Source organism: Haliotis cracherodii, unplaced genomic scaffold, assembly GCF_022045235.1.
Source record: "Haliotis cracherodii isolate W230 unplaced genomic scaffold, xgHalCrac1.p SCAF_5, whole genome shotgun sequence".
In the NCBI taxonomy this organism is placed as follows: Eukaryota; Metazoa; Mollusca; class Gastropoda; order Lepetellida; family Haliotidae; genus Haliotis; species Haliotis cracherodii.
The window spans coordinates 59,801,485-59,828,493 of NW_027266308.1; the positions used below are offsets into that span (position 1 = coordinate 59,801,485).

General features: G+C 41.8%; 1 protein-coding gene across 1 annotated transcript in view; it reads right to left on the minus strand.

Annotated features, from left to right (window-relative positions):
* The window catches only part of LOC139442918 (uncharacterized), a 53,923-nt gene that overhangs the window by 9,658 nt on the left and 17,256 nt on the right, over nucleotides 1-27,009 (minus strand). Inside the window, exons 3-12 of the mRNA XM_071223840.1 lie at nucleotides 11,670-11,798; nucleotides 10,305-10,369; nucleotides 9,126-9,270; nucleotides 8,347-8,468; nucleotides 7,101-7,295; nucleotides 6,628-6,720; nucleotides 6,010-6,177; nucleotides 5,009-5,169; nucleotides 3,500-3,632; nucleotides 773-1,874 (exon numbers count right to left, since the gene is read on the minus strand). Of these exons, the coding sequence (XP_071079941.1) occupies nucleotides 773-1,874; nucleotides 3,500-3,632; nucleotides 5,009-5,169; nucleotides 6,010-6,177; nucleotides 6,628-6,720; nucleotides 7,101-7,295; nucleotides 8,347-8,468; nucleotides 9,126-9,270; nucleotides 10,305-10,369; nucleotides 11,670-11,798 (2,313 nt within the window). The remainder of the gene's footprint in view (nucleotides 1-772; nucleotides 1,875-3,499; nucleotides 3,633-5,008; nucleotides 5,170-6,009; nucleotides 6,178-6,627; nucleotides 6,721-7,100; nucleotides 7,296-8,346; nucleotides 8,469-9,125; nucleotides 9,271-10,304; nucleotides 10,370-11,669; nucleotides 11,799-27,009) is intronic.

Sequence of the window (27,009 nt, forward strand, 5' to 3'; positions counted from 1 at the left end):
ATCGAGGCGTGTCAGCTTAAGGTGGGAGGAAAGACCGAAATGATGCAGGTCTCAGACGTTTACCACTTCGGGGAAACCCACGAGCACGGGTATGGTGCTGACAAACATAGAAACATAATTGGGGCGAACCGGGATTCGAACCCACCATCATAGGTTTCTGGCGTGCCCAAGGGACGAAACTCTGCACAGCGAATCGCGGCGCCTTAGACGACTGGGCCACCCGTGCCCCCTACTTTTTAATAAAAGGTTATGACATTATATCTTAATCCACTATAAATTCTAGTTGAAGTAAATTGCCGGGCAAAAAGAGTGAGTGTGTGAGTATGGTTTTACGCCGCTTTTAGCAATATTCCAACAATATGACGGCGGGGGACACCAGAAATGGGCTTCACACATTGTACCCATGTCGGGAATGGAACCTCCCATATTAAGCTGACACGCCGTGATATAACTAGATTATTGTTAAAAGCGGCGTTAATCCCAACTCCCTCACTCACACATTGAACCGACGTCGGGAATCGAACCCGGGTCTTCGGCGTGACGAGCGAACGCTTTTAACCACATTTGTAAATTGGATTTGAACAAACAATTATAAACGCTATCAAAACGTTACTAGGCTGAAAACTTCAAATTTAAGATTAAAAAACCAACCGTGATACCTGTATAAACTCCATCACCATGGAATAACCATTCCGTGTTTGTTTCCCGTTTAGCTACCATCAAACCTGGCTTTATACTAATTTTTCATCGTCAGTTAAATAGAGACTCTCACCTCGAGTAAGATTGGTCCTTGTTCTGTGGTGTTGTCTGGGTGTTGGGTTCACCCTGGGTGTCTTCTTGCTGTGTCTACTGATGCCGGCCATGTCGATCTGGCTACTCGAGGCCCTGAGGTCTCGCTTGTCGAAGACCGACCCGGGCCTTGCTGTGGACGAGAGGAGGTCAGGCGTCTTCGGTGGGGACACGTTACTGGCGCTGTAAGATCGACTGTACTTAGAGAGGGGCTCTGGTCCTCCCCTTGGGGTTGAGTCGGGGGACAGGGGAGGAAGGGGCGGGGTCACAGAGCGGGAAGAAGACTCACTTGCATAGTCAAATATACTCTCTGCAGCTCCTATGTGATACTGACCACTTTCATCGTCGCTATCAACAAAACCGTGGTTCACATGCGGAGACGTGTTTGTTTCTGAGAGTCTTGAAGGATGAACTTTATGCTGGGTGTGGGGCTCGGCTTGAGAATGTCTTTGAGCAGGAATATTAGTCCTAGGGGATATTTCCGGCGGTAGTCTATTTTGCACATGATTAGTCCTAGAAAACACACTTTTTTCATCATTTTTATTTTGTACCTGATTTAATCTGGAAAAAACATTATTTTTTTCACTGTCACCAATCCTTTGCACAGAAAGCCTCTGCTCTAAAGACCTAGCAATGTCCTGGTCATGGCGGCTGTCAGTCGTCTGCCTATTGCTTGACGACCCTTGACCTTGTTTGGCACTTGAAGGACGACTTCCGGGTTGGTCGGGATATTTGGCAGAGGGTCCCAGTGCCTGTTCGGACAAGGCGTCCCGGTTGCTGTCAACGGTGTCGTCTCTTACTTCATCGGCGTTGTCATCGTCATCGTCTTCTGGCTTGAACGTGCTGAAGCCCGTGTTCTTTCCCGAAAAGGAGCTTGAATTTGACCCTGATTGTTGACCTTGAGTACTTGAACTTTGACCTGTAGGGCTTATTCTGACGGTGGTACTCAACTGGTCCAGACTTGACTTTCGTTGTTTATGCTGATGTTCCTGATGTTGTTGCTGCTGTTGTTGCTGTTGATATTGCTGTTGTTGATGATGTTCCTGTTGCTTTTCTTTTTGCGTTGGTCCCATTGTGAATACACCCTGAATACAGTAAAAAGAACGTAAGTTAGTCATCTAAATACAATCAGATATACAGACGAGGGTATATCATCAAAATGCATTTTCGGACGATGTTTGATTTTTTTATAAGATGACCTCTATCACAGATCCAACAAGGATCCCTCAAGGATCCACTGGGCACGCCAGAAAACTATGATCGTGGGTTCGAATCCCGGGTCACCCCGATTATGTTTCTAGGTTTATCAGCTCCATACCCGTTTGATTAACTCTGTTAGATCTCTTGACAAATGTAGGAAGAAACTTGTTCACCAAAAATCGCAGAGTTTATACCCATTTTGCTATTCAGCTATAGAAAATGAAATCCAGTTTCCTTTTGTACGTCCTCATTATTGTGATCTGAGAAATAATGTTATACCAGAATCCTATCCGTCAAGTTATCCTGTACCTAATTTTATTTATTTTCTTACTTCAAAAGATTATGTTGTCATATTTAAACTGGCTTTATATGACAAACATGTTATTTCTCTTTAAAACGAATTGTTAAAAATAAAGATATATCCGAATATGTAACAAAATAAAATATGTGAGGTGAGGTGAAATTGGGTTTAACGTCGCGTCCAAGATTATTGCACTTATATAGCGACGTGCATGTACGTGTATGTGTTTGTGTGGCTGCTTGTATTAGTCCGGACTGATGCCGATTTATAGTGCTTGCCCACTGAGATACCATGCCGCAGTTTAACATGAATACCCACTCAGACACAGTATACTGACTCCGAGCCGACCAGGCCTTGTTTTAGCTCCTTAATGCCGAGCGCCAGACAGGGTAACAACAAGTACCATCTTTTAACGTCTTTTGGTATGACGCGACCGGGGATCAAACCCCGGACCTTTCGCTGTCCGGGCGGATGCTCTACCACTAGACCACGGAGGCGGTCAAATAAAATATGTAACGCATTTGTGTATAGGCCAGAGGCCTTAAATGCAATACATATCTTTAACAGTGATTCGAATAACACAATCCAATCATATGCGAGATAAATTGTGACATCAGAGGTGAGCTGTGTCTTCAAGTAGAGAATGTATCAAGGGTATGTGTCAAGGAGACACTATAGATAAAATACGATGAGATATTACTGGAATATTGCTAAAACGGCGTAAAACTATACTCACTCACTATAGACATGAGAGACCAGATAACCGAGAACGGCACAGGTAATGTTGACAGGGCTATAGCCTGGAAGCTAACTTAACTCGAAAGGGTGCACGGGAATCACGCACGTTGAGACGCCCAACGCTAACACCGTATTCGTGCGTGCGTGATTCCCGTGCAACCTTTCGAGTTTAGTTGATTGGTTCAACTGTGTCATATGGCCCTGTGACGCAGGGGTAGCATTATGCAGATGGCTGTTTCAATGAATGCTCGTTCCACCCGTGACGAACAGGTCTGGTTGTTGATGAAATATCGTGATAGCTAAATAGACAGATTTTTTATTCATGCACCGATTGTCTTTAAATGTAATATACAGTTTTACATGACTGTTCAATAATCTCATACCAACTTTGACTGGAGTAGGTCCAGTAGTTTTTCAGATATTGTAGTAAACGTCGGTACCTTAAATTACCATCCGGACTATAGTACTCACGTAGTAGGAGGTGGCCGGGTTCTGTGACGAGGGCTGGTTGCTTGCGGGTCTCCACTCGGGCGCGCCATACAGTCGGTTCCAGGCAGAACGTAGGTCATCCCCTCCGACTTTAACTGGACGGGCACTGGACACACTGGTCAGGGAAAGACTGGACTTTTAGCATATTACTCCTTGTATCCTAAAATATAGCTAGTATTCTAACCATGCCGGCCCGATGGCGAAAAACAGGAAGAAACGTATCTCTACAAAATTGTACGTCCATCTTTACCAATTGGCTTCTGAGAGTAAAGATCGCTTTGTCGATGGTCAGATGGTATCTTGAGTTTGAATTACACGCACTGAACTGAAAAGGCCCTCAAAATATATGTTGAAAGAGGCGAGCGGACAGGCTTAGTGACTTGGTTGATAGCGTGTCATCGTACCCCGACGGCGTAGATTGTTGTTCATGATATCAGTCATTGGACTACCTGGTCGGGATTTTACAGGCCGCTATCATATCGCTGGAATATTGCTGAGTGTGGCGTTATACAACCAATAGAAACGAAACCCTTGACAACAACCAGCCTAAGAATATAAATCATTTATGTCATGTGGTCTCCATATTGCACCCGCTCCTTTACACATAGAACAGCCGTGTCCAGTAGATATAGGAATGCAGTGGTCTCAACATGGCAGACTTTCAGGACACAATGTTCCCATCAACGAGACGTTGTGATGTACGTATTCGCCTATACGTTTTGCCACAATGGGTGAGTGAATGAATGGTGTTTGACGCCTTGGGCAGCAACACACTAGATACACATGGCTTGCCTAGATTCGAACCTAGTTCCATAAACACATGAGCTATGACCCACATGATCAATCATGAAAAACACGGGACTCGAACCTCTGATCCGCACTTTAGGGCAAGCTTGGGGTACTTGGACTATGCCCCGTGATGTCTTGCCTCCTCTCCCCATAACATAAGCCCCGTGAAGATCCGGGGTAGAAGTGGTCTCCAGCAAACCATGCTTGTAAGCGGTGACTAACGGGATCGGGTGGCCAGGCTCCCTGACTTGGTTGATGCATGTCATGAATCCCAATTGCGCAGATCAATTCTAATGATGGCAATCACTCTACTGTCTGGTCTACAGACCGCCTCCACAAACATGGAAAATTGTCTGGGCCAGACAATCCAGTGATTGACATCATGAGCATCGATCTACGCAATTGGGATACGAGGATATGGATCAACCAGTCAGCGATCCAGACCACCCAATCCCGTTAGTCGCCTCTTACGGCACGAATAGTCAGTCGCCTTTTACAGCAAGCATGGGTCACTGAAGACCTATTCTTCCCCGGATCTTCCGGCGTTAAACAACGAACAAAGAAATACACTTTGGCCAATTCTGATCCGTACACTGTATGAAGGGCTGAAGGCTGCATCACAAATATACCTGAACGGCTGACTACACCTGCACCCTATAACAATAGGTGAGGGCACAGTGAGGTGTTCCCAGCTGAACTTACCCTTGTTTGACAGGTTGCTCGTCTGGGGTGAAGGCTGGGTTCTCAAACTGCTGGCGGGGAGACGGGGTGGGCTTGGGGTAGGGAGGGGGTAGTTTGGCCTTGCTGTTGTCGATGATGCTGTCTACCCGGGAACCAAGCCGTCTCTCAGAAGGTTTGGAAGGCTGCATTGGAAGTTTTGGAAATCTAATTTGCAATATCGCTATAGCTTTCGACTGTAATCGATGCTGTTAGTGCTGAAGCACTGTCTGCTTTGAAAAGTTAGTACATATGAGTTGGGTTTATCGTAGGTTTGAACCGTATTTCAGTTATATCACAGCACATCAGCTTAATTTGGGAGAATGAATTTGGTCATGCAAGTTTACCGTGTGGGTGAGACTCGCGCGAGTACAGTGCTGGCAATCAGCAGATCCTGAGTTGAGGTGAGGTGAGGTGAGGTGAGGTGAAATGGAATTAACATCGCGTTCAAGATCATTGCACTTATACAGCGACGTGCATGTACGTGAGGGTGGCTGCTTGTACTAGTCCGGACTAATGCAGATTTTATAGTGCCAGCCCACTGAGATACCATGCCGTATTTTAAAATGGGTTCCCCACTCAGAAACAGTGCACTGACTCCGAGCCGACCAGTCCTTGTTTTAGCCCCTTAATGCCGAGCCCTAAGCAGGGTAACAACAAGTACCATCTTTAAACGTATTTTGGTATGACGCTGCCGGGAGTTCGAACCCCGTACCTTCCGCACTCCGGACAGATACTCCTAAGTTCCGAGGGCGGTGAGGTAGCCTAGTGGTTAAAGCGTTCGCTCATCACGCCGAAAATCCGGGTTCGATTACCCACATGGGTACAATGTGTGAAGCCCATTTTCGTCGTGATATTTGCTGGACTATTGCTAATAGCAGCGTAAAGATTATACTCACTCACTCCTAACTTCCGGATTGAGACTCATGTTATGTAATTGTTTAAGGTAAGAAGGTTCGGTTTGAGACATCAAATAATATACTGACCACATAACCCACACTCTGACCATGGAGCCTGCCCTGACCAGGGTGGCTGTAGCCTGGGGGGTTGGGCCCCGGCCCTGGATAGGATCCCCGGTAGTACCCGCTGTTGACGGTCTCGTCGTATCCCCGGGGTGAGGGGGCTGGAGGCACTAGCAACTCACCCTCTTCATGCTGTGGAGAAATATAACACAGTGATCTTCGTCCTCCAGAAGTGGGACTATTGATGTGTGAAGTGGCACTTCATAAATAAGTAATGCATCCTCATACGAGAAGGAAGATATCGATGCTCACTGAATTTGTTTGTTTAACGCCGCACTCAGCAATATTCCAGCTATATGACGGCGGTCTATAAATAATCGAGTATGGGTTGCTGAAGACCTATTCTAACCCAGGTCTTCACGCATCCACTGAATTTGTATTCAACGGACTGACATGTCTGACACCAGTCATCAAAACCACCCCAAGGCATCAACGGAACAGCGCAACTTGTCAAAATGATCCGAAAAGGGGATTCACAAGTACCATTAGAATAAAACATATAGATTAAAACATTACAACATAGACCAGAAATTTTATTTTCATGAAGCTTTAGATGAGTCTAATTAAAGAAACATTACGTACATGAGGAGCGGGTCTAGCTGCATGAGGTTTGTTGTCTATCAGATTTTTCAATCTATCCTCCACACTGACGGGAGGGGTAAAGTGACTTGGGGGCTGCAATGACAAGATTTAATCAGATAATTCTAATGTTTATAACAACAGTGATGATGATGATGATGAAGAATAATGCTGATGCTGATGCTGATGCTGATGATGATGAAGAATAATGATGATGCTGCTGCTGCTGCTGCTGCTGCTGATGATGATGATGATGATGATGATGATGTTGATGATGATGATGACGACTATTGCACTAAGAATCACTATATCTAATTTAGGCGCTATAGTATTCATTATTCATCATTCTATCTTTAAATGTTCAGGGTTATGTATTCATGTAATGTGAAAAGAAATTAAAAGAAGCGGAAGTACAATCCCTACGATGCGATGTCACTATTCAATAAAAGCACCGCTCCTTCACGTCACAAGCCTACCTGTGCATTGTATTGGCCACCCGAGCTCCACGCGCTGACGGCTTGAGGGGGCCTGTCCTGCCCCACACGACCCCCCTCCCAGTTGGCATGTCCCTGCCCCCTCGATGTGGGGAGGAAGGGGTTGCCAGACATGAATTGCCGTCTCTCCTCCACACCGAACTGTGACACACCATTGCTGCTCAACTCCGTCGTCGACTGAAAAAGTCATAGTGCGGCAGTGTCTTACATCTGTTCAGTATAATCGAGCTACTTGCTCCACGTTATAGTGAGAGGAGATAGTATGATTCTCAAAACGTAACATACTTAAACAATGTTGTTATCTCGAAGTATGTTTGTCTCGACGCTACCTTTGCCTAATCAGAGAACTCTCTATCGCAAGGCTCCACTTTAAGCTCCAGGTTATATTCGATCTCTTATCTACATTGAAAAGATTGATTTAAAACAATATGACCAATTATCCCTGAAAATGAATTATAAGACTCACAAGTTTGGGGAATAAAATTCGTGTCATTATAGTGAGGTGAGGTGAAATGGGGTTTAACGTCGCGTCCAAGATTATTGCACTTATATAGCGACGTGCATGAACCTGTGTGTGTTTGTGTGGCTGCTTGTACTAGTCTGTACTAGACTGATGCCGATTTATAGTGCTAGCTCACTGAGATACCATGCCGCAGTTTAACATGAATACCCCACTCAGACACAGTATACTGACTCCGAGCCGACCAGTCCTTGTTTTAGCCCCTTAATGCCGAGAGCCAGACAGGGTAACAACAAGTACCATCTTTTAACGTCTTTTGGTATGACGCGGCCGGGGAACGAACTCCGTACCTTCCGCTCTCCGTGCGGACGCTCTACCACTAGACCACGGAGGCGGTCTGTCTTTATAGTGAGAGAACGTACCACTCATGATCCTAAAGCTATACGTTTTGATTGCGGAAACAAACGTATTATATTATTAATCAGATTGAACACTGACAGATAATTTTGAAAAAAATCTAAAACGGTGGTCTGAACCAACACATTTAGATGTGTTAGAGATTTTACGATCGCTTCCAGCTATTGCGAATTTCGCACTTGACATATTTCAAAGAAGACAAACATTTTAGTTTATGGATTACGATTTCATTATGATGCTGTGGTAGCGATAGCGGTATAGATCCTTATACCGTTGTCAGTCTTGTTTGTCTTCCGTCAACTTCTAAGAAATGCCCATCAAACAATTGATATGTTTAGTTCTGAAACTTACAACTATATTGTGAGCTGTGACCGGGCGTGGCTCGCCCTCCTCTCTTCCTATCATCCCCGGGATGCCTGCTGCAGGGACGGGGACGCCGAACGCTGACCTCCGCTGTGGGGGGAGGGGCTTGTCTGAAATAGTAGTGAAGGATATCAATTTGAACATGAAAGTATACTGAACCGCAAAAGAAACGTCACTTCATGAAAATACTTCATGAAAGTTTCCCCATTTAAATATCAATGCATTATTTATGTTTCTCGTTTTTGAAATTAGCCTGTATTCCAATTTGATGTTAACGGCAAACAAGTGACACAAATATGGATATAATGGGTCGCCAAAACGCAGCTTAACAAACGACCATGGTACAAAGTCCCGAATGCTTTCCATAAAATCCAAATGCACTTTCGTTTCCTTAAGCCTTTTCTGATAAACGTCACCCCAAAACGTGGATCCAACATTCTTGTATCTACACTGACGTCATGCCAAGAATTTCGTAGAATCAGAGAAACCAGGCTTCACAACGACTGTATGCTATTGGTGACCTGGTATCTTGGCTGTAATCTGTGGTTGGTTCTAACGAGGATATTAAAAGCATTGCAACCATTTGTGCAGTCTGGTGAGCATGCAGTCGTCATATAGCCAGGCATTTATATTTCAATAGGAAACTTTAGTTTCATGAAGTGACCTTTCCTTTGCGGTTTGAACAGTATTAGCAGCACAAAATAAAGTCCATACCAGCTGTCCACAAAAAGCTCCATATTATTCATAAACAGAATGCCCCGTCTTACCTTTTTTAATGGGTGGGGGTGGCCCTCGACTCTGTCCCCCCTCGACTGTCAGCCTCCCCGGCATGTTGAGCCAGGGGGCGTTGTCAGACTCCTGATTCGGGGAACTCAACCCTCCGTCTCCCTCGGATCGGGTCCCGTACCCACTCTGGAAGAGAATACACATATATAACTATCATAAAACACCGTAATACTATACAGGGGTCATTGCTAGGCTCAGTGTTCCCACAGTGAAATTATCCTAATCGGGGCAAAAATCGGATAAACAAATACCTACAGTAAAACTACGCTTATAACGTACTGACGGATATAACGAACTGTCTTTTTTGGTCCCGGCAATTTGCTGTATATATACTGTATACATGCTTATAACGAACTACGGTTATAACGAACTATGATTACAGCTCCCTTTGAGTTCGTTAAAAGGGTCATTATTGACGGGTCACGCCGATATGAGATACAAGTATTCAAAAACGTCGCATTTTCAACTTCCAAGAGTGCAGTTCAGTTGCATCTGGAGTGAACCATTATACACCCACAATGATTGTCACTTAAGTGCATGGGCAAAGCATCTGGTTGCGTTCGGGCGTGTGTTTTGGGTGGATTTTTCAATCACCTTCGATGTTGCACTTTTCAGTGTTTTTAATAGTCGTTGTCCATTTTTCCGGTTTCATAAAATCAACCAATCAGTGTGACATATGCATAAACGACATGTTCTACAATTTTTAATCACATGTAAGCATACTCAGACCTTAACGCTTAGTTGGCGTATGTTCAATGTTTGACACCCAAAATACCTTGGTGACCCTTTAATAATGACTCTGAGTATATGTACACATCCCAACCTTTGAGAAGTTTGTTTAATTGTATTTTTAGTAAAAATGCTTATGATAAAAGTGTTCTCGATAGATGAAAAGATAGTTTGCCATATTTTTTTGCGAATGGCATCAACATAACTTCGAATCCTTTCTTTCTCCCATTACCATAGTACATATAACACATGCCACCATTAGCCATGCATTCTCTCGGGGGAAGACGTTCCTGTATTTGTAACTCCAAGGAAACGCATTTTGAAAAACATAATGTTTTATTTAGTTATTTTCCTTACATAAATGATTATTGAAACTTGCCAAGTTCAAGCTTCAATTATTGAAATGGGTATATTTGCAACCGTGTACTCACATCATAATTCTTTCTAATGTTACCCAGTAACACAAGCGTCGATCTTAAGTCCCCATTTGCTAAATCTGAAACACAAAAAGATATCTGTAAATGAAAAAGTGTGTATGTCCATTGAACACGGGGGCACTGGTGGTCCAATCACCTAAGGCGCAATTGTTTGCTGAGCAGAGTTGTGTTCCTTGGGGACACCAGAAACCTATGATCGTGAGTTCGAATCCCGGTTCGCCCTGATTATGTTTCTAGTTTTGTCAGCACCATACCCGTGCTCGTGGGTTTCATCAAAGTGGTAAACGTCTAAGACCTGCATCACTTCAGCTTTCCTCCAACACGCCGTGATAAAACTGAAATACTGTATACATAGTGGGGATGAAACTAACTCACTAACAACTCGAAGCCAAATCTCCGCGGGTTTTAAGCCGCTTTGAACAGTATACAGTTAAAGCATTATTTGTCAGTTTAATTTGCGAAAAAAGTACACAGAAACGCATGAGTTTCTGATTCATTGTCTGGTTGGTTTACAGGTCGCCGTCGAATGGTAGGAGTGCGATTGTACGATTCCGACTATATTATGACCATGTGTTTATGAATCACTTTCAAATAGTCATGATACCAGGTGTTCGGGAAAAGGTCAGCGTAGCCTGCCTCACCGATGGCACCCGTCACAAACACATGCAAAGGCAAGTCAATTTCTGACCTGAAAAAACACGAGAACATATGGTTCAAGTCAAAATTGGGAATTGCATCGGACATCATTTTTGTCAGTTATGGGTAAATGTGGAAATGTCCTTCACATGTCTGTTACATATGAAGTACACTTGACCACATGAATACCACACATAGACACAGTATATTGACCCCGAGTCGACCAGTATTTGTTCTAGCCCCCAAAAGCCAATCGCCAGGCAGGGTAACAACAAGTACCATCTTTTAACGACTTTTGGTATGGGGCCGGGGATCGAACCCCCGACCTTCCGCTCTCCGGGCAAACGCTCTACCACTAGACCATGGAGGCGTTCCTCCATCGCTCACGGCCCTTTCATAATCTTTGTTCTCTAGGTACATGTACCTATATATCACCCGTGACGATCCGGGGTAGAATAGGTCTTCCGCAACCCATGCTTGCCGTAAAAGGCGACTATGGTTGACGTAAGAGGCGACTAACGGCATCGGGTGGTCAGGCTTGCTGACTTGGTTGATGCATGTCATCGTATCCAAATTGCGTGGATCGATGCTCATGATGTCAATCACTGGCTTGTCTGGACCAGACTTGATTATTTACAGACCGCCGTCATATAGCTGGAATATTGCTGAGTGGGGCGTTAAACAACAAACAAACAAACAAAGCCATATATCACTACATCTTACCTTCAGCGTCTAGTCCAGCGGTGTCCACCTGCCGGTCAGCGAGAAAGGACAGACACCGGTATAGGTTGACCAACACCTCCGACCTGGTCAGCGAGCGGTCAGTCTCAGCGCCTGGTACTGGTGATCGTTCTGAAGAAAACGTGCAGATGTAAATCACGACAAATACTTCAACAAGATGTCAATAACTTCTTCATTAAGACAAATAAATAAATATGTTAATATAACAGAAAACAAAAAAACTGAGGTAATTCAGGTTTAAAACATTATAAAAACATATCCGAAAATGATAACATTAATGTATCTGCTTCAAATGCATACCTCTTACCATAGTTATGTGAGTGAGACAATTGAAGACTTTCTCAATTGTGTTCTTAGATTAAACTCAAACTATTTAAAATTCTCCCTTGCAATGTTTGTGTTCATTGCACAAATAATGGCGACATCTTAGTTCTAACATTCCCCATTAGAAATATACAGCATTGGAAACAAAACAAAACACTTTGGGATTTGACCTTTTTTCCCCCCAATGCCCTTCAAAACGGCACAAAAGTTACCCTGGCTGACATGACGGAGCTTTGTTCTGTACAGTTATTAATTGATCACATGGTCAATATCATCAAATACCAATTAACTATATCAATCTACAAAGTCACAGTTATTTTAGCCTTGAGTATATGAGATATAGAGCGCTACCTGGCAGTCTTGTGGCACAACTACCCTCAACCACGTCCTCCCCACGTTGTTGACAAACAACACAGATCTCGAGGTCATAGGTTATACCAACATACCTACCGTAAAGTCGTTTCTATATTTCACCTGCCTAATAACCTATTTGTTAATGAGCCATTTACCTGTAAATGTAATTTATTGCCTACTGACGATAGTAGTTAGTACATCATCACAGCAGTGTAGACAGCGTCTAGACAATGACGTGAACAGGATCATACCGGCGAAAACACACATTGTTCTGAAAACTCACGCTCACTGTCAGATGAAAGGGCTTAATTATGTCACAGTGTCTCCTTTCTGTATGTATTGTGATCGTTTTCAAAACAAGATTTACAATTAGTTCACTTTATTCATATTTTTTACGTTTTCATCATATTTATATTTACACACTTTATCCTCTTAAACCCATAGTAGTCTAATGGTTAAAGCTTTCGCTCGTCACATCGAAGACCCGGGTTCGATTCCCGTCATTGGTACAATGTGGGAAGCCCATTTCCGCCGTGATGTTGCTGGATTATTGCTTAAAGCGTCGTAAAACCACTCACTTCATCATTCACTTAAAACCATAGTGATTACGGATTTAATAGGTCTCTAGACGGTGTCGATAATTGTTATACAATCACCCACAGTGCGAAAACCGCGCTCTATTATTCTAATAGTCATTTAATACAATTTGGTCATATAAATCAAACATTTCCTTAAAAGACCATCACTAAATCAGAAATGACCTAATAATTTCACGCAAAATCGAATCAGTGACTGCGATCATGGACTTCCAGCATACACGGCCTGAACAGATGATTATGTTTTCACAATTCATATCCACCGCTTCCAATCAATATATCCACAATAAATAATCTGATCCATTAAAAATAATATGATGCATAAACATGACACGTGCCGTATAATTTATGATCACAAAATAGCGTTCATACCTCCTAAGAAGCCAATATAATCCCCTGCTTCACCGTGTACATGCACGTGCGTTGGTAGTGACAGCTCATCTGACTGGAAATCCGTTAATACAGAACGTGTTTGCCCTGGAAACTAATTTTACGAGAAAGGTCCCTTCTCCGGCAGAAAGTATGTACAAAATTCGTATACTTAAACTCAACGTAATCCCTATAAGGGCCATTACCACAACAAAATTCCAAAGTTTATTTGCGTATTTATCGAAGGTGTGCTATTGTGGAGAACTTTATGAGTGATCTCTTCTCTCAGCGCCATTGACAGGGGACTCAAGCACCCAGCTGAACCCGCTTCAACAAAACCTTGCAGGTAAATGGGGCGATTACCCAAACGCCGAGGGCATGCAGGGTACACATTTACCTGTTAATTACCCGTCAGATAGCTTGATGGCACCCAGGTAAAAGAACGCTTCGCGTCTTATGTCACAGGCAGAACGTCACATAAAGCAAACACTATGTAATTACAACCTACTGGAGTTAAATAAAGGTTCCAAAACCATACACCCTACACATTTTAGATCACGACCTTTTGAAAAAATATGATAAAGAATGTACAGCTTTGAATGATTTATGTATGTGAAAATATTACGTTTTCCTGGCATCATTTTGGTGTTCTACAAAATTATAGTTTGGGCTATAGAGTGGCATGTTGGTTAAAGCGTTCGCTCGTAACGTCGGAGACCGGGATCGATTTTCAGTAGTGGTGCAGTGACCGAGGCTCATTTATTGTGTTCCCTGTCGTGATACGGCTCGGTTATTGTTAAAAGAGGCCGAAAACTCCCACATGATATTAGCTTGGATGATGATGACAATCTCGGTTTGAACTTATGTATTTGTAACGTAACGTTCGTATACATCAACTGTCCACAATGACGCCTGGCCTTATTAACTAAAACTACAACCTACCTCCATTTGGGAGCCACAGAAGTTAATCCGAGGCATTCACAGACCCAGAACAATTGCCAAACATCAAAGGGTTATCATTCCATCTAAGCGAGAACACCATTATTTCCACACACTCTCGTATAATCACGCGTAATCTCAAAATGCCTACCCACAATGCACAACGTTTTGTAAGGAGGTCCTTTCTTTGAAGCCTAATCGTACCCATCCCGTGACGAACAAAGTATTTCCCTGCCTTGTTGCCAGTCGACAGTACCACTATTTCTGTGCTTACGCGACGCTCTCTACTAAAAGAGGACGAATCGATACCTCCCCAATCAATGCTCATCACCTGCTCAACCTGGAAAATGTCACCGGCGGCCATATTTGATTTGGAATTATCTGGATGAGAGGAGGCGTGCGTCGGGACTATGGTAGTGTTGAAGGTATATCATGAACGGAGAGCAACTACAGAAATCACAGAAATCTATATTTCCCACATTGTGTGTGTGCACGCGTGCGTGTGTAAGGAGAAGGGGGGGTGGCATTCTGTACACAATGTATGTGTAAAATTGTTTATGTCAAAGTAGGTACGACTACATTAATATATTCATGGTGTGATAAAAAGTTTGCATTTAAATACCTGAGGAGACAACATATGTGTAAAAGGTAGACATCAAGCGCTCACACCAAACGCTGCTTAATAATTCCCATCATCTTCCTATGTTGGTATTGACCTCCACCAATTCTACGTGACTATATCACTATACATCCCAGAAGACGCTCACACAGTAGCCTACTTACTCATACATTCCCCTACCTCAATAATTATCCAATTATTTCTGAATTTCTAGATGTGATTTGTAAATAAAGTTTCACAACAATATCAAAATATGTAAATGGATAGTATCAGTTTATGTTTGTTTGATTGTTGTTTAACTCATCAATATTCCAGCTATGTGACGGCGGTCTGTATCTCAGCGAGTCTGGACCAAACAAGTCAGTGATTGACATCATGAGCATCTATCCACGAAATGATGCGATGACATGCATCAATCAAGTCAGAGAGCCTGACCACCCGATCCCGTTAGTCGCCTCTTAAGACGAGCAAAGTCGTCATTTACGACAAGCATGGGTTGCTAAAGACCTATTCCACCCCGGATCTTCACGGGTCTGATGTGTGAAGAGTTCACTTTCACAATGATCTCCTAATCTGCTGAAAAGTCTTGGCTGTACCTGTTCACCTGATTCAAAGAAATCAATCTCAGTTCTTTGAGAACATTGATCTAGATTTCAAGGTCGCCTTTACTAAAGTCATATAGGATTTTTTTAATTTCACGCAGTTTGGCTTTTAATAAATCATGAAATCACAAAATTGAGAACCATTTGGGAAAACCATATCCGTGCTGTTGCTATGGAAACAGTACTTTAATGTTTCCACACACGCCTTGGCAATTCGCGATAGAAGACAAGGATCTTAAAAGCTTTAAGCCAGTCGATGGTTAAATAATCGATTCACAGTAATTACCTGAAGGGACATTTTGCGTCATGAGAACATATCCCGTCTTGTGGCTGGGGATGACGCTCTGTATGACCAGTGAGGCTTAGAGAACTGACAATTAATTATCCCAAAACAGATAATTGTCGATATAAGATAAACACAAATTGAGTTGCACGCAATACTTAGTATGAATAGATGATGCTATCAACTTAGATGCACTATTGTTCTGCACAGATCTGATCTGTACTACATAGTTACAAGAGGTTAATATACTACTCAAAAGAAGTTAAGGATCATCAGATTCTTTCATATTGGTAATGTTAATCTGTCATGGCATGAGAGATTAACTATTGTAATATAAAAGAATCAGGTGATCCTTAACTTCATTTGAGTAGTATATACATGTTTCTTGAAATCACTGAAGCTTCTAGGTGAACAGATTGTCCAAGCTTGTCAAACTGTCTGGCAGAAAGATTCAGATTATGGAATCCCCGTCCTTGCCACCGTTACTTAACCCTGCGATACGAACGAATCCTTGTGTTAATACGCCTATAGTCTGTGTAATCGAGTCATACAGAATGCAACGCCAGAGAATAACCAGTCTCGATTATCCGCCGAAACAAATTCCATCAGGCGTAAAAGGTAAAATAGAGTTGATCAGCGATGACACCAGGTGTTCGCGAAGAGTGTAAGCATGTCCTGCCCTACCGGTAGCACCCGCCCAGCAGTCTTAATGCTAAGATTCATTTATGCATACGAACCTTGGTCTTTTAAGAATGGTATTGTTACGACGATGGTTTTTATAGATAAAATCTACGTCGGTAATATAATTTTTAATTGTTAAGACTATTCAATTTCAAGAAATACATGTAATCAATTACAATACAAGTAAGTATATATTATTTCATGAAACCGGCACTTGTCCTGAGGACCAGAATCTCCCCGCACAGACTACCGGATAATGTCAATGTGTTTTGACGCTGGGGTGACCTTCCCTGCACACCCATACCGGGTGAAACGCTGATTAAAGGGTGTTTCAAAACCCTTTTCACAATTACGTCATTTGTATCAGCACCTCCATGATTTAGATATATTATTTTACACAAGTCGTTTCAAATGAAACTAACGATGCCAATTAGTCTGTAGCAATAATCACATTGATCAAATGAAACTAAATAAAATAAAACATATACAATATACAAACGTTTTTGAGACGCCCCCTCACAATGTCGTTGCAATGGATAGGTTGACGACGACAGAGAAAGTATGCGGTCCAATCTATCACAAATTATAATTCACGAGCACGACATCGTGTGGGGAGCGAGCCTTGCTAGAGAGGGGTGTTTTCAGTAGGTTATAGACAAGACACGAAGTCAATATTTAAACAATTAACTTCAGTTTGCACACACTGTATCCACGGACGTGTCCTTCTAAGGGGAGCCGATATAGTGGAAGCCAAGGGGACCTATGTCTGTCTGTCCATGGAGAGTGACAGGGGAGGAGGTTGTTGTGAGGTGGCGGGAGGGGATGAGAACACGTGCTGACGTAGATGTGCCACCATGTTTGGACACATTCATGTGATCCTAATCATTGAATGCGACTCCATTGGAGATCCGACCACCCCCGTGGTCTAATTGATAGAGCATCTGCCCGGAAGGTCGGGGTTCGATCCCCTGCTTATACCAAAAAAACGTTAAAAGATGGTACTTGTTGTTAACCTGGCTGCCGCACGGCATTAAGGGTATAGAACACGGACCGGTCGGCTCGGAGTCAGTATCCTGTGTCTGAGAGGATATCCATGTTAAACTGTGGCATGGTATCTTAGTGGGCTGGCACTATAACAACTGCATTAGTCCGGACCACTACAAACAGCAACACATGCTTTTTCTGTTTGTTGTTTAGTGCCGCACTCAATAATATTCCAGCTATATGACTGCGGTCGGTAAATAAGCGAGTCTGACAATCCAGTGATTGACACTATGAGCATCGATCCACGCAACTGAGATACGATGACATGCATCAACCAAGTCAGCGAGCCTGATTACCCGATCCCCCTTGTCGCCTCTTACGACAAGCATAGTCGCCTTTTACGCAAGGATGGGTTGCTGAAGACCTATTCTACCCCGGATCTTCACTGGTTCAGACACGTGCTCGCCGCTATATAAGTGCTTATTCTTGAACGCGGCGTTAAACCCAATTTCACTTCACTTCATCAATGGTAATCCTATGCTCATCGTGTCTGTGATGAATAGAACTTGGATTGTGCCATCCCAAGAACATAGAGCATCAATAGAACATCAATTGTGCCATCGTACTAACTTTGTATCATAAGTTTAAGATACGCAGAGTTAAAGGAGTACAATACTCGGGCAAAATGGCTGGCATAGCAGATTTGATTAGGTCTCTGAAGTCACTGTTTCTCAGTTAATTTCACAGTTATGATGTGTATCAGCCTAACAGTTAATGAAAACACTATTAATACACGCCCAATCTCTGTGCTTCACAAAAACCAGTAGACTAACATCTAGTCTCTGAAATGAACATATCGTACAGAAAACAATAGTTGTTAAATTATCTTAATAAAAAAATAATAAAAAGGAGCCCAGAGACTCTCTTCATTTCAGCAGAAATCTAGACTTGCCAAACATTATAGACTTGCATGGGCTGTATTTGATAGACTTGTATCAGGGTCTGTGAGACAGACTAAAAAAACAGGAATTACGACGTACATGTGCGAATTGGAACAAGCCGGGGAGCAAAGGCTCCCCCTTTAAAGATAACAGGGATTTGTGCTCATACAATAATTGAAAGTACTTGGGAATTACGTTCACTGCCCTAAAAACAATGTTGAGTATCGACTCTATTTTTTGGTTGTAATTATAATAATCATAATAATAAACATAACAATAACAATCATAATAATAAGCATAATCACAATCGTGCTCATAATCATAATCATAATAATACATATGATAATACATAAATTATGTAGTTATTAGATTAAAATCTACAAATAGATATTCTTTATTCAACCACAGGACAATGTTACTAATAATACTAATAAACAAACTCGCAAAAAATTTGGCCTCGTCTGCGAGGTTTTTTTGTTATTATTAGTAACATGGTCCTGTGATTCAACGTCGTTACGAACTGTATTCCTTTTCCATTTACAAATTTGCCATGGATAGGGACGGAGCATAACGTACAGCATCTTTGTTCATACTGCAATGCCCTTCTTTAATAATCTCATGTTTGCAAAATTGCATGAGACATAATTCTCACATACATTTACAACGTGTGAACAGGGTCATACCAACACACTTCAGGCGTATTCCCACCAAATACTTGAGAGAAGTTATAAAACTAATTCATATTCAAATTCTGACGTTCCTGTACAGACTCTTCACACACAGGTATTGAGTTAATTGTGTTGGCAGCTTGTAGCGACAGGCATGTCAAACACGGGAGTTAACCTTGGGTTAAGAGACCCCAGACTGGATATGGGCGTGTTTGTTCACCAAACATAACCACACTTGGAAATGTGCACGACGATCCCACAGATAAACACTGCAATCACAGTGCAAAGACAGATTTAGAAAGAAAGACAAAAGTAAACACACCTGGTGTTTATGTGTCTATGGTTTTAATCACCATGCCATCTATTGTTTCTTTGAAAGTGTTGTCATATAAATTAAGGCGTCTTTAAACTTATTATAGCTTCTAATATTAATAAAATAGGTCTAAAACAGCCCCCTTGTCTGACGTCCAAATGTAAGATATTCAACATCGAACTACGTCTTCATTTGAATATATACGTAACCGATATCAATTTGAAATTATATATATCAGGGAAATATATATATTAGGGTTAATTTTATTTTCTATTATCCAAGGTATTGTAAGCCATTTTCAATTTACACATATTCACTGTGCAAAGATGTACCCTGCATATTGTTCGTACTTTCAGTGATATGGAATGCACACATAAACATTTTAAGGACAACTATCGCATTCGCAGGCATCAAATGTGGAAAACACAGAGGACATGAGGACATCCCATTACAAGTCTCGCCAGAACGACGTCTCATCCGACCAATCAGAGCGTCGCTTACGAGATCGCGAAAGTGAAAGTCCGAATTAGTTTTCTAATCATGCTATCCCGAAAAGGTTAACACGGGGCGTTGCGACTGATTTCGAATGCTAGACATCTTCTGTCTCTCGCTTCAAGGGGACAAACAGTTGAAACAGAAGAGACTTGTCACAGTCCGTGGGAAGTACTGCCATACAATCTCGACCATCTCTTAGACATTCCAGAATTTGCTTTTGTTCAGATTTCAAATTTTGAAAATCGACATCTTTGCCAAAATATTTTTAAAGCATAGTCTGGAATGGAAGTCGCCATTTCGGAACGAGCTACGTAAAGCGCGAGAAAGCAGCTTTGTGATTGGCTAATGTCAACTTCATGTTCGTCATTTCTTTGGTCGGTCCAAGTTCGCGAAAGGCCGTCATGCATTCTACAATACCAGTCAGTCACCGCATGTAACCCAGTACATAACGCCTACATTTGAATAGTTTACGAAACATATTTTCAACAATAAAAGTCTGATATATTCAAAGGATATCGTAAGTTCATCTTCATTATCATATAAATTGTATTGAAGTAGGTCAATACTAGAATGTCTAGAAACACCCACGTGGAAATTCGAAGACACCGTCGAGGACGTTAACCTGACCATTAAGATGGCTATCTGTGTGTCCCATATCCCCGATCTGAAACTATCTATTACTGCCACCACTACCAGTAACACCGTTCTCGCAATAGCTTCAGATGAAGAAAAAGAATAACACATTAAACTGCTACAAAAATCAATCTACGTTAACTGTCAGTATATGTTTCAAACCTTTACAAAGCCCATTTGACATCGTGTTGTATTTCCTAATGTAAAGCCAAACCCTACCCGGCCTAATCTGTCACCAGCCCCGGGCTCTCGTTCAGATCCATACCGCGAGGGAAGGCAGAGATTATGATAATGAAGTTTTTTTGGGTTGAAATGGGTTAAATAGTGTAGATGCGATCGCTTTTATGTCCTCCTTGACCTAGTTCAATGCAACGTACTTGTTTTCATAGAGTGGCTTGGAATTGCTGTTTTATCAGGGCCACGTGCATGCACTTCCGTTTATTGGTTCGTATTTGTGTGGATTAGAAAGACTGTACACGATATCAATATTGCTGAAAAAGAACAGTACCAATTTCTGATTATGCGGTGGGCCTGTGCACAGAGCACATATCACATTTCAGGTGAAGTTTAGCAGCGCTGGTCACGTAGAGTAGGTGGATGGGTGCCCGTGGTCGGAAGCTTGACCCCTGAGAGTTTCTAGGGCTTTGGTCTTGCCCTACTCTGAAGCACATGTAACACATGTGACGTTTTCGTAAGCATGTGACTTTGTTCGAAATCTGTTCATTGAATGGGTACCCGGTAGTAATGTGTTCTGTTATCATTGAATGGGTACCCGATAGTAATGTGACTGTTAACCTCCTAGCGCCTCACAGGCAGCCTTGGTTGTATACTCCCGAGGGAGCTGAGAATGAAAATCGAGTACACACCGATCCATTGATCCAGGCAACCTTGTTTGTATACTCCTGAGGGAGCTGAGAATGAAAATCGAGTGCACATTGATCCATTGATCCAGGCAGCTGTGGTTGTATACTCCCAAGTGAGCTGACAATGAAAATCGAGTGCAGACTGATCCAGTGACCGGAGTAATAATAATAATGAAACGCTACGTAATAGTAGGTTTTCAAAATATGGAGTATATACTATATATACATATACGCATGCATAATGTAACACGACCAATTATGTAAAGTAAATAATAACATAATAATAATAACATGGTTTACATGTGGATAACATTTCCAAAACTGACTCATCAGTGACTAAAATTATGTCTTATGAAATTACATACTCTGACTTGTACCATATTATCACATGTTTGTTTAGGTGAACACTTGACTTGCCTTTGCATGGATTTTGTGACGGATGTTATCGCTGGGACAGGATACTTGGTCTGTACCTGACTATAATATTTTCATATGTTTCTTCATTTTACTCCATCAGTATATTTACAACCTATCACATCATTAGTTATGTCTCCGTTTCACAAAACAACCTAACACTACTCTAAATCACAACGACCGACAGCTAAGCAACAAAATCGCCTTCATTTACAAAGGTAATCTAATTCAATTTTTCTTTCACAACCCTTATACTCAAAGAGATATATGTATGACTTGAAAGCCGGGCGGACAGAGAAGGGGTGTTTGTTGTATAATATGAAAAGGAGGCATACTTAGGAAGGTTTACGATGAACAAACATTCCTGTTTACATACACAAGTCCTCAGTGGGATCCCTCACTAATGGTTTGCAGCTCCGGTGGCGGCATTTAGATTGTCGACGTTTGAACCAGGTCAATGGGCGCACCGACTGTCCTTGAATTACTTCTAACTGATTTATGCTTGGAAGATCTTCACAGTTGCATGCGTCTCTAGTTTCAATAGGACGACTTGGTTAAATGCTTAAGACAAGATCGGTTTGAGAAGGGTGCTTTACCAGCCTGTTTGATATTGTGGTGTAATTCTTTCTTAAAACAAACTTGAAAATTGGATTTGGACAAAATTATAAACGTTATCTAACGTTACTAGGCTGAAAATAGTCGCCGAAACACTTAAGACTTAAGGTCAAAACACAACTATGAAACCCGTATGAAATACATCACCATCGAATAAACATTTCTTGTTTGTTTCATTTTAGCCACCAGGGGGCGTTGCTCTCTTTTGCCCGGCAGTATATATATTAATCAAACTGTTATGAACGCGCAGGAAAAACGTTATGAAGCATTTGATACCCGGTGTGCAGTGAACATTAAATCGGGCACAGACAGAAATATTATAATATGATCCTTGTAATAAAATGTAACATTAAAGAGCTCCACGGGAGAACTGGTTATAAATGTTGACTTTCACGATCATGAAAAGAACGAGGAGCCTTGTACAAGAACTTATGGATTGTTACGAAATTGCCATTCAGAGGACGCTGGTGTGAACACTGTCCTCGATATGGTCTCGTGGGATATATGGTAGGGACCTGATCGAGGATGAGAATGGTTTATCGGACACCTGTGGCATATGAACAGTCCTGTGTTTTGGAACAGTTTCTGTATATCGGAATATTGATTAAGAAATATCTTTGTTTGTTCGCAGGTATATTGGGTGAAAAAATTGTAAGACACAGCACAAAGGTATTTCAGTTCTTCTGTAAGGCAAGGTGGTTATATGGACGTCGGGAGCCAATTCTGACAGGGTCTGAAATGTTATTGTATGAAATAGTAAAACGTTAATCATTGCTATGGCAACTCTGACAATAACTATCAGAGATATTATGAAAGTGTTCAAAGTGCGATTGTTATTATGCATTATTAGAATGTTCAGAGCTTTAAAGAGACACGGCTAAGAGGATAACAGCCGGGAAGAAGCAAACCGTCGGGCTGTTACCTCCCTTCAAAAAGCTTCTATTTCCATAGCGATATGATATTAATTCAAGTGGTGAATGTCTGTAAACCTTTTTCTAAATCTTTAGCGTGACAGTAGGGTCGGCCGGAAGGTAATGAAAAACACACAAATCCATGCGTGTCATGTCTGGTGGAGAACCATGACTCCAGATAACAATGGCTACACGACAAAAACATTCTCAGAGAGACAAACGAATCTGACATGATGTCGGTATAGACAGGGTTAAATACACACAATGCATTTTTTCACTATCAAACCAGAAAAAAAACAAATTAAAAGAAGTCTGTCCTCTTCGGGTAAGTATACGTCATCAAGTAATAAGCAGTAGTAGATGAGGTGAGGTGAGGTGAAATGGGGTTTAACGTCGCGTCCAAGATTATTGCACTTATATAGCGACGTGTGTGCACATTTGTGTGTGTGGCTGCTTGTACTAGTCCGGACTGATGCCGATTTATAGTGCTAGCCCACTGAGATACCATTCCGCAGTTCAACATTAATACCCCACTCAGACACAGTATACTGACTCCGAGCCGACCAGTCCTTGTTTTAGACCCTTAATGCCGAGCGCCAGACAGGGTAACAACAAGTACTATCTTTTAAAGTCTTTTGGTATGACGCGGCCGGTGATCGAAGCCCGGACCTTCCACTCTCCGGGCGGACGCTCTACCACTAGACCACGGAGGCGGTCGCTAGCAGTAGATGAAGCCCACACACCTATATATCTATTATATGACCGAGGAGTCCCCCGCGTGCACGTGTCCATAATGACATAAAGACTATACGAGTTAAATATATAGGCAGAACATGATCTGATCAAGTTAAGTTGTTAGTCATAAATTCCAATGTATATGTCTTAGTGCGGTTCTTTGTTAAGTTAGTGAAATAAAGCATTGCGTGGTTAACTACTTCGTAGTTATAAACAGAGTCCCGCATTCCTATTCACATACATAGCAAACAACCGTTAAGATCCGGGAAAGAATTGGTATTCAGCAAACCATGCTTGCCGTAAAAGGCGACTATGCTTGTCGTAGCAGGCGACTAACGGGATCGGGTGATCAGGCTCGCTGACTTGGTTGATGCATGTCATCGTATCCCATTTACGTAGTTCGATGCTCCTGATATCAATCACTAGATTGTCTGGTCCAGACTCGATTATTAGCTGGAATATTGCTGAGTGCGGCGTTATACAACAAACACAAAATTAAAGTAAACATTTTAAATAGAATACATATCAAATACATAAGCAAATAAACAACAGCACGTGATAATGACAACTATGGCATGTAGGTCAACCCGCTTCAGCTGTATCTGGTATGATGGTTGTGACGTAAAGAAACAAATATCTGTATTTATCTGAATCACAATGTACTAATACACCCATGGCCGATGGAGGTTAAAAATGAAACAAACATGAAATGGTTGTTTGATGATATTTGACACGGGTATCATAGTTGTGTTTTTGGATCTTATATTAGCAATGTTCCGGCGTTTGTTTTCAGCCTAGTAATGTTTTGATAACGTTTGCACTCTTTTGGTCACATTAAATTTTAAAATGTATTCTTTCTTCTGCCCGACTGTTTAGTAAAAAGAGGAGAATATATTGATTGAAACTTACGCCAGAATACAACACCTGCGTTGCCCCAAAATCAAACCATTACAATCTACACGTAAGAGGGACAATACCATTGACACAATGACAAAAGGCCTATGTTTTTCATGTAAATATATTTCTCTTTGTTACTTTGAGTGAGTGAGTGAGTGAGTGAGTTCGGTTTAACGCCGCTTTTAACAGTATTCCAGTCATATCGCGGCGTGTCAGCTTAATGTGGGAGGAAAGCCCGAAGTGATGCAGGTCTCACACGTTTACCACTTCGGTGAAACCCACGAGCACGTGTATGGTGCTGACAAACCTAGAAACATAATTGGGGCGAACCGGGATTCAAACCCACAATCATAGGTTTCTGGCGTGCCCAGGGGACGCAACTCTGCACAGCGAATCGCGGCGCCTTAGACGACTGGGCCACCCTGTTACTTAGAACTCTAATATAGATAGATAGATAGATAGATAGATAGATAGATAGATAGATAGATAGATAGATAGATAAGAAAATATATATAAATATGTATATGGATTGATAAAAATCAATATATGTACATATGTATTCGGTACAGGCCCACCATAACTTTTGCCCACTCCCACTGACCATGTATATCAATACGATATGTGTTAAAAACAAAGAAATCTCGGCGTTGTACGACTCCGACTATAAGCATACTATGTGAGCACCTAACGGGGAGTGGCGGTGTGTGTGTGTATAGTCTACCTGTCCTCTAAATTGAACACCGTGTCGTCATTATTTCTATTATATCTAGAAAAAGGCATCAACATTTGAGTTTCTTCACAATCAATGTGCAGTGGCGTATAACAAGGCCTACAGATACCTGAAGTTGTGGCGACACAGAAAGATGGGAGATTGCACGATCAAACATATTACAATACAACGATGTTTGACTGTCAAAGTGCATGACACTCCATGTCATTCTGGGCATGCATGTGACGCATCGTTGCGTGTGGAACACCAAACGGTACAAAGTGTCTCATGAACAGTGAATTACAAAATGATTGGTCTTCACTATATATAATCCCCCGGTAATCCCCAAACGATTAAGGACGGATAGAGTGTCAGAGAGTATGCGATAGAAATAACAAAATTGTGAATCGTTGGTATTCGTGGTATGAATTCCAATATACTGCGGGACATAGGAGAAAATTTATATTTTGGACATAGGAGAAAAATTATATTTTGGACAATGAGTTTAAAATGAGTGTAAAACTCAATGAGTGTCAAACGATATAGGATGTTTGAAACATAGACGAATTTCATATGTCTTTAATTACGGAAACATAGGGTATAGGACATGTAAACGAAGATGTTTGCAACAAACGCGAACCTAGGTCACTGCGTAAATTTATACGTGCATCTAGTCTTACAAGGGGCGGTAGGGTAGCCTAGTGGTTAAAGGGTCCTCCCGTCACGCCGAAGACCCGGGTTCGAATCCCCACAGGAGTACAATGTGTGACGCCCATTTCTGGTGTCCCCCGCCGTGATATTGCTGGAATATTCCTAAAAGCGGCGTAAAACCATACTCACTTGCTCGCCAGTCTTACAAATATATATGTAAATCTACCGTTGTTGACATGGTCAGGAGTTTGGTGAACAACTTTTCTTGACATGAAATTGGATAAACCTGGACTATGATAATACGTTAAAGACAATCGGTCTATAATTAGGTATTTGAAGACAAACATAGCCACGAGTCTGATGGTTCAAGTATTCCTCTGTAAGGAAATGTCCAAACAGCATTTATGTATATAAATGATAAACGCACATTGCCATGATATATGGAGCTTTTACCACTGTCAATTTGGACAACAAGTGACAAACGCTGTTTATGAATAAGTTGTTGGGAAGCATGGCCAATACAGATCTGTTGGGAGATTGCACGATAAAACATTGGCCATGTTTCCCAACAACTTATTCATATACAGTGTTTGTCACTAGTTGTCAAAATTGACAGTGGTAAAAGCTCCATATATCATGGCAATGTGCGTTTGTCATTTATATACATAACTGCTGTTTGCACCAGGAATACTTCTTGAATACAATGATACCATTACTATAGATATC